The sequence below is a fragment of the Dioscorea cayenensis genome, unplaced genomic scaffold (assembly GCF_009730915.1).
Source record: "Dioscorea cayenensis subsp. rotundata cultivar TDr96_F1 unplaced genomic scaffold, TDr96_F1_v2_PseudoChromosome.rev07_lg8_w22 25.fasta BLBR01002186.1, whole genome shotgun sequence".
NCBI lineage: Eukaryota > Viridiplantae > Streptophyta > Magnoliopsida > Dioscoreales > Dioscoreaceae > Dioscorea > Dioscorea cayenensis.
In genome coordinates this window covers 54,773-63,506 of record NW_024088577.1, presented here as the reverse complement: position 1 = coordinate 63,506, position 8,734 = coordinate 54,773, and the positions used below count along the sequence as shown (strand labels likewise).

The following is an 8,734-nucleotide window of genomic DNA, read 5'->3' as shown; positions in this document are numbered from 1 at the left end:
TCCATGGATTACTATCAGACAATTTTCTCAACTTCTAAATAACCCGGAGATTGTTTTCTCCTCTGACTCTCTTGATATATTATCTTCAATTCTAAAGATCATTCCTGATTGTTCTCTTAACCAGGATGACATTACTTCTTGGGCTCCAGAAAAAAGCGGAAATTTCACAGTAAAATAATTCTACAAATTTCTTATTGACGGTGGATTGCGAAGTTCGCATTACCCCTATTTCTGGAAAATCCGTTGCCCTAATAAAATTACCTTTTTTTGCTGGTTCGATGGGGAGGACAAGATCATTACTCTTGCAAATCTTTTCAAGAAAGGGTGTTTATCTCACTACACCTCAGATACCTGTGTTCTCTGTCACAATGCTATCGAAAATCTGAATCACCTTTTCCTCAATTGTGTTTTTTCTAAACGTATCTGGGATTTCTTTACTCAAGCCTTAGACCTCAATCCTCTTCCACAGTCAATCCCCTTACTTTGGACCTCCTGGTTACCATCCCTTATCTCTCAGCACCAAATACTTTGGGACCTCATTTCCCGAGCTGTCTTGTGGATTATCTGGATTGAAAGAAATTCTCATATTTTTCAAATGAATGCTTTACCGCATTACAATATTATTTCTAAAACTGTTAATATGCTTCTCTCTTGGTTCTCAACAGTTGCTCATAAGCACCAGCAATCACTCAATGAAGCCTCATAGAAAATTAAGTGCTCTTTCAACTTCCTTAGCTCTAGAAAATCTACCTCATTTGGCGATCCCGACGACGGTGCTGCACAGGAGTAGGTGTCCCTTACGTCCGTCTAAGCAGGCCTGAGATGTCAGACGGTGTCTTCCGTCTACTTTACCTTTTCTGTTATTTCTCTGTACTTCCTGTTTCTCCTTTGTTGTTTCTTTGTACTTCCTCACCTTTGGTGAGAGATGACTCTACCCTTGTACTTCTACTTTTATTTCAATAAATCTGTGGTTTATCCACATTTAAATCAAAAAAATAAATAAATAAATAAATAAATAAATGAATCTTGCTAGCCATCTTATATATTTAAAGCACATAAGAATGATGCTGGAAACAAATAACCATAGGTCCTAGATGAAATCGTTTCACAAAGGCAGCTGTTATTTAATAGAAGAGCTCAATCTAATGGATTATATTTAAAACAAACAAAAGAAACAAATGATAGAAATTAAAACAAAAAAGATTATAACTTGACAAGAGCAGGGAGAAAATGAATAGAGAAATGCTAGCAGAACCAACAATACACAAGTTTTATAATTGATTCTGAAATCACTGACAAAAACAAAGGGGTTGATTTTTGCATCCTAACTATTTTGTGGGTAAAAAAACATGTAACTATGGCTTTGATTCTCCAAGTAATGAGCTAATTGCTGATGGTAGCTAACAACGACTGAAGATCCATCTATAACAAAATGAACTTTCCAGTCTTTCCCCCTTGTTGCCAAGAAATAACCACCAAGTAACTCCAAATCCCTCCTAAAAGTTCAATCGGAAAAAAACAAGCCAATTAATTGGTTTCTCCGAGGGATTTTATCTTCAACATGATGAGTCTTATAACCTTCGGTAATTTGCCTAGTCATAGATTGCATCAAATATGCGACAATCATATTATAGATTCAAGCTAATACAAGTCCATATCTTTGAAGGGAAAAAACTCCAAATTCTTTTTGCAAAACAATACACCCTCCCGAGAATGAATCGTGGTACCCTGCCGTAATCGATTTACCAATAACAAAAACATCCTCCACCTCCTAAAATCTGTAACCAAGTCACATGAACTATTAAGATTAATACATTATCACTTGGTGCAATATAGTCACTGATAAAATGATTGGAAGCTGGTTTAGACAAAGAGATCAATTCAGGGAAGCTGCATAAATGAGAACTAGCAAGAGAACACCACGAGAGTTATGTACATTGAAAGACATGAGATCACTGGGAAAGATGCATTTTTTTCCTCTATTTTCCTGTGCCATGATATGATAACAAGAATAAGTGTTCATTAACAATAGCAAGCACAATGAACATGGACTGAAAAAACAAAGGCACAAATCAAGCTTGCATGAATAACAAATACAACTGGATTTTATTAACTCAGAATACCTTGCAATTTTGATTGTGATCTTGAGGCAATAATAATGAACATATTAACAGTTAAGACACCCAGCATCACACTTCCTAACTGAACTAATTACAGTGATTCCATATATTCACAGTTACAATTTATACTGATCCTAATCAGTGTTGCCTCTTGATTGCCAAATGTGGTCTTAATATTTCTGGTTTTAAAATTAGTCAAGGAAGCAGAAAATATTGCTTTTGTAGGTCACAACACACAGAAAATGAAGCAGAAACAGAAAAGTGATAATAATTATATTTTTCGATAAACAAAAGAAATAAAAGAGAGAAATAACATAAAAAAGAGCAGGGGAGAAGATGGCACCATATAAAAACATGCTTGTTGAAATAAAAATGCATCAAGCAAACAAGCAAAACGATCGATGAAAAATCGCCACCAAAAAAAGGCGGAATTTGTTGCAATGCATTGATTCATAACTTGTAAAGAGAGTAGTTATGTTTTTGAGCGATGAATGATTGCTCACTATTTATGCTTCCATGATGTTAGAGACAAGGTGCTAATAGAGTCCTTCTAGGGCTGCTTTTTATGGATCTTTCTGAGATGCTAGAGACAAGATGGAAATAGTCTCCTCCTGGCCTACATCGCCTCTCTAGCTTAGGGCATCCACTAATTTTAAGCCTTGTAAGAGTAGGAAGCCTCTGTTGGAGGCCTTCTGGGAATGACTTCAGGGCTGGACAATCTTCAATATATAGATATTTAAGGGAAAGTGAGGCCTTGCAACCCTTTTGACAGAGACACCAGCTTGGGTAATTTAGATAATGATAAAAAGATTAATGAAGTGAGGTGTCCCATATCTGAATACAAAGACATGATGCTTGGACAATTGCGAACAGACAAGCTATCGAGAGATGCAGGGCACTTGGGTAATTCTATCAGCGCATCACAATCAGAAACCGTAAGATCCGTTAGAAACGGTAGACCACAATCTCCTTGTGATGATGCACTTATCAAATTCTTGCAAAAAGTTTAAATTCAGATATTTGAGGGATTCCGAATCTCTCAACATCTCATCCGGCCAGGACAATAGGTCTTCAAAATGAGACATATTGAGACATTCGAGGGAGGTAAGGTTCTGCAAAGCCGCTGATAATGAGAACTGACTGCAATCATTAATACCTAATAAATGAAGTGATGAGCTTAAGGGTATTGTCTCCTCCTTGTCTTCCAGCAGCAAAGCCAACTCCTCACATCGCCTTAGCCACAACCTGTCAAGAGATTTCAAATGCTTGAAGAACCCCTTCTGCTTGGCCATGAGAGCGATTTGTGTCCCGCAGTATGATTCTGATATGTGTAACTCTTTGAGAGTTGGAATTTGTGGCATGGTTGTCAACTTCGGGCATTCATAAATAACCAACTCAGTCAGGCATGGAAACAAGGGTGGAGCAGTTTCTCTATCCTCCTCCAAACACCACCCCTCCAGGTTAGCCATTTGACTAAGCCAAAGTCTCCTCAGTGCAGGGAATGATGATGATGCATTGCCGATGGCGATGGTGTTGTTAATTATGTGTTTGATGCCATGCATTTCACAAATAGTGAGATCTTCAAGATAAGGTAATTGCTCCAGGGCCGGGAGTTGTCTACATCTTCCGCACCATGCGAGACGGATCTTAACCAGATGCTGAAGTTGCTGTCTGTCTCTAATCCACATTGAAAACTGTGTGCCCGGATAATATTGCAGACTGAGCTCTTTTAATGCAGCGTGAGGTTTCTGCATTTTCTGCATTTTCCACTGATGCTCTCCTACCCCAAGACAGGTACAATGACTTAATGTTTTGTTTGCTACTCATATTAGCTTCTTTTGCCTCATCTGCATTCTGCACCTTGTGGAGGTCATACAACACAAGTTCACCTTCAAGATCCCAACGCTGTAGCTCTCCTATCTTGTTCCCCGCATCCTCTGAGACAATGTATTTTGTTAATGTTTTCAAGCAAGGCAATTGACTTAGACCAGATGGCATGATTTCTAGTGTATGACAATTACTAAGATGAAGATGTCTAAGACTCTTCATGTATACTATACTCATGGGAAGTTTAGTAAGATGAATACAAAGACTCAAATTCAATGTCTGCAAATTAACAAGCATACAGATTGATTCTGGTAGTTCTCTTATGTCAGTCCCAGAAAGATTGAGATATCTTAGATGGTGCAAATATTCTATTGAAGTAGGCAGCTCGTCAACATTTGCTTCTCGACCCAACTGTAACACTCTGAGCAACTTCAACTTTGACAGCCCAATGAATTCCATTCCGACAGATAATGCAGTGCGAACACTAGGGACGCAATCACCCATATCATATCCTACATCATGATTTAATAAGAAATGACGGGTCCTTTTTAAAATTTTCATGAATTCATTTCTTTGAGGCAATGTGGAGCACTCATCTCCAGTAACAAATAAGGCAAGGTCATGAATGAGATCATGCATCTTACACAGTCTACAACCTCGGGAAGGACGCCCATCATTAGAGGTATAATAATGGGTGACACTATCAATTCCATCAGTAACATTTTGCAGAAGAGATCTCCCTATCAATTCATCGAAAATCTCATGGCCTTCAACTTCTATATCGTTTACAGTTTGAGATGGAATAAACCCATGAGCCATCCAAATTTGAACAAGCATATCTACTTCAATCACACTATCTTTTGGGAATATGGCACAAAAGGCAAAACATTTCTTCACTTCAGAGGGCAAATCAACATAGCTTAGCCACAATGGGGCTCCGATTTCATCCTTAGCACGTCACTACACCAAAAAAGTGTTTTTGAGGCGGTTTCAAAGCCCTATAGAGGCGGTTATAACCGCCTCTATAGATATAGTGTTGGTTTTTTTACCCGCCTCTAAACCGCCTCGTATCAAGCCGGCTCTATACTTTAGAGCCGGTTTCTATCAACCGTTGGGGTAAGTTTTATTTACGGAAGCGGTTTTTAATAAGAAGAGTAGAGGCGGTTATAACCGCCTCTATAGCTACTAAGTTTTCATTACCCTTCAATAGTTTTAGAGGCGGTTATAACCACCTCTATAACTACTAAGTTTTCATTATTCTTTAATAGCTTTAGAGGCGGTTATAATCACCTCTAAAAATTATAAATGGTAGAAGTGGTTATAACCGCCTCTATATCTACTAAATTTTCATTAATTCTGAATAGTAACCACCTCTAAAAATTATAAGTGGAAGAGGCGGTTATAACCGCCTCTATAGCTATTAATTTCTTCCATGTTTATACTTTTAGAGGTGGTTATAACCATCTCTAAATTTGTTATTGAATTCAATTTTAATTTTTTTCCTATTAATAATAAATAAATTTGTTGAACCTGTAAATCAAAAACATAAATTTTTCATTACATTCAAAAATATCCTAAATTCAATTTCATTGACCTTTATTGACATGTTATGAGTTAAAGTGCAATGTTTTTTGAGTAATAACAAAATATAAGAGGTTTACACTATTTATGTACTTTCATTACAAAATATTTTTCGAGTTAATTACACAAAGTAAAAAGCTTCATGTATCTTCATCTTCAACCCTCTTGATCTTTAACCATGAATTCTCCAAAATCTGCAAAAACATTAAAAAAAAAAATCCATTCCAACTAAAAACTTGAATTTTGAGTATTGCAGGTCACTACCTGAGTACCCATTCCAACTCATAAGAAAGGTGAAAGAAAAGAACTGAACAAGAGTGAATTCAGAAAGCATTGAAGATTTAGATTTAGGGATCTCAAACATCATATTATGCAAATCAGGCTCTGAGAAGATTTAGAGAAATTGTACCTTTTCATTTTCTCCTGAATTAACATTTGGTGGTGAAGATCTGTCAATATTATCTGAATGCTCACTAGCTGTCATTAAATTTAATTTTAGCCAGCAGAAGTTTGAATATAATACTGCTGCATGGTAAAAATATTTATGGCTATACATGACAAACCTGCAAGTGGTGAAACCAGATGTTGTCCTTGAATGTTCATCTCTTCTAAATCTGCAACTTGATGGTTGTTCACAGGTAAGTTTTCACCTTTCTGATCTACTGCCTGTAGCATAATTATAATTTACTCAAACAGATCCAGCACAAATTTCTATATAGATAAAACACGCAGCATGACAACAAATTGTGTTATATTTCTTTTTCTCCTCCAATCTACAAATTGATGGAAAAAATTTAGCAATACAATTTTTATAACCGAAAAATGGTACATTGGTATCTCAATGAGAACTGGAATATATCAGAAATCAACAGTAATCTAACCTTTACTTCTGTTTTGCTGCTGGAGACATTCACCTCCGAAGGAAATGATCCACACTCTTCATCAACTGTTGAAATTTAACAATGGAAATTGAGTATACCCAACAACTATTTATTAGTAACTGGATATTCAAATCATAAGGAGATTATCAGTTATAAAGAATTCACTTTTAAGTATACATGTGGCAGAGAACAAGAATTTTCTCATAATCAAAGTTATCTCTTAAAGCATATGACACATTTTGTGCTCTAATGCTTACCTTTGATATTTGAGAAGCTATCAACCATCTGACCTATCATCTGTAGCATTGAAATAAACTTGTAAATACATAGAGAGAGAGAGAGAGAGACCATAACAAACTTTGCAAGCAAAATCTATAATTGAGATATTACTCCCCTTAATGTGTCAAGTCAACAAATGATAGTGAAGTTAGCAGAATGAACTTAATTAAAAAACCTGAGTATTTGGGCTACTAAAACTGCCGATGATTGCTATCATTCAAACCCCTTTGGCCCCTGATTCATATAAAACCCTCAACTATCAAAGATTATTTTTTTGCTTTACAAAGTTTCAAAAGCTCCCAATAGAAAAATGCAATGTGACCAGGTGTTTTAAATCAATAGAAATTACATAAGCCAATAGCCCAAACTTGTAGATTTGAAGTTTCACATGCACTTACTAACCCAATGATAAAGAATTCTATGTCTCCACAAACACACACAGAAAGCAAAAAATCTATGATAGCAGCAGCAACACCAACCAAAGGAGATTATAGAAACGAGAAAGAAGCAAGACAACTCTGTGTTAAGCAAGGATATGAACCTCATTCTCTTCTGTATGTACCGTTCCAAGAACCATAGGTGAAGAAAATGAGCCGACATTATCTCCTACAATATTTGCAATAAGATTGGTAAAATAACATCTATCAATATAGTCCCCAAAGCTTCACAAAATTTTGCTGCTTGACTATTGTTAATAATGATGTTGAGATATAAAAAGCTGGAGAAGATATAGACCTGATAAAATTTCATCAAGTAAAATGTCATTCGCTCCAAAACTTTCCCCTCCATGATCCTGAAATATTTTTCATTATATGGGCAGAGCACATTAGAACCCTCAATTCAAATAAGTATTAAATCTGAATCTCACTCTTGGAATTAGAACACTTGCACAACTTACAGGCCACTCTTTGGATACATTTGTTGCCTTTAAATTAATCTTTAGTATTCTTCCATGATAAAAAAGAAAGAAAGCAAAACAGCGAAAGTTCTTCATTGTAACCATTTTTTTTTTTTACAATCCATCACGTACTTGTTCTTGTGCAATTTGTTGAATTGGAGAACACTTTAATAAATCCAAATCAAAAAAGAGAACTTAGATTTTGATTGTTCTGTTACTAGTGTTGCAAATCATATGGTCAAATAGAATCTGTTCAACTTCAAACATGTTGAGTCTTGGAGACGATATCGCAGGGCAAGCAAAAACTAGATGACAAGTGTTGACAGACAGGAAAAAGAGAACATGGAGATCAATTGCTTGTTCTTTAGACACAGAATCTAAAACCCAGTTAGTGCTAGAGATGCCTTGATTAATTTAATAAACAAAACATACCACCAATGAGAATTGATCACATTTGTATATAAAGAAAAAGCCGATCTCATAGAACCTTTACAGGACCACCTCATTTATTAGCATTTCCGACGTAGATGGACGTGGAAACCCAAAAATTACCTTTTATACATAGATGACTTCTATAATGGCCAGCTTTTAGATTCTTCATCTAGTGCTAAATTCCCTTTACATTAAGGTTTAGAATGATGATCATATCTTTGTGACAATTTCAGGAACCATCAAAATTAATGAAGTTATTCAATAAGCAATTAGAAATAGTAAACAGAGACAAACTATGTTAAAAAAAAATTCTAAATCATATTCAAGACGGTAAGTAGTAAAATCGGCACTAAGCATTAGATTAAAGAAATGGGTAATCTTTTGTATCTCGACAACTAATGGCCAACTTCTAGATTCTTCACTTATTCCTAAATTCTATTTACTTTTAAGGTCTAGATTGATGATCACCTCTTTATGTCAATTTTTGGGAAAAAACCTGAAAATTAATGAAGTTCTTTAACAAGCAAGGAGAACAAAAGACCAAGCATGTTAAAAAGATTATACATATTCAAGATAGTAAATAGGTACTTAGCATTAGATTCAAGAAATGGGTAATTTGTATATCCGACAACCGGATCGAAATGTAATCAAGTCTCAGTATTAAAAAACTAAATCGGGACTACATCACTCAATTACAAAATCATATCAAAAAGCAT

General features: G+C 35.6%; 1 protein-coding gene and 2 long non-coding RNA genes across 3 annotated transcripts; all 3 read right to left on the bottom strand.

The window, feature by feature from the left end:
• Nucleotides 1–3,046: 3,046 nt before the first annotated feature.
• Nucleotides 3,047–4,766, bottom strand: LOC120257567 (putative disease resistance protein RGA1). Its single transcript, XM_039265023.1, has 2 exons — nucleotides 3,944–4,766; nucleotides 3,047–3,900 (listed from the first exon to the last, which is right to left on the bottom strand). The coding sequence occupies exons 1-2, from the start codon at nucleotides 4,764–4,766 to the stop codon at nucleotides 3,047–3,049; spliced, it is 1,677 nt and encodes a 558-aa protein (XP_039120957.1).
• Nucleotides 4,767–5,522: 756 nt separating this feature from the next.
• Nucleotides 5,523–6,423, bottom strand: LOC120257562. The gene is made up of 4 exons (XR_005535718.1): nucleotides 6,410–6,423; nucleotides 6,092–6,194; nucleotides 5,938–6,005; nucleotides 5,523–5,722 (listed from the first exon to the last, which is right to left on the bottom strand). It is a non-coding gene; the product is annotated as an uncharacterized LOC120257562 (long non-coding RNA).
• Nucleotides 6,424–6,429: 6 nt separating this feature from the next.
• LOC120257563 lies at nucleotides 6,430–8,118 on the bottom strand. Its single transcript, XR_005535719.1, has 4 exons — nucleotides 7,424–8,118; nucleotides 7,230–7,294; nucleotides 6,667–6,706; nucleotides 6,430–6,474 (listed from the first exon to the last, which is right to left on the bottom strand). It is a non-coding gene; the product is annotated as an uncharacterized LOC120257563 (long non-coding RNA).
• Between the last annotated feature and the right edge of the window lie 616 nt (nucleotides 8,119–8,734).

Coding starts and splice junctions, on each gene's coding strand:
- LOC120257567 (XM_039265023.1), bottom strand. CDS start 4,766: ATGGCTCATGGGTTTATTCCATCTCAAACTGTAAACGATATAGAAGTT. Junction 3,901..3,943: donor GGCAAAAGAAGCTAATATGA/GTAGCAAACAAA, acceptor GTCTTGGGGTAG/GAGAGCATCAGTGGAAAATG.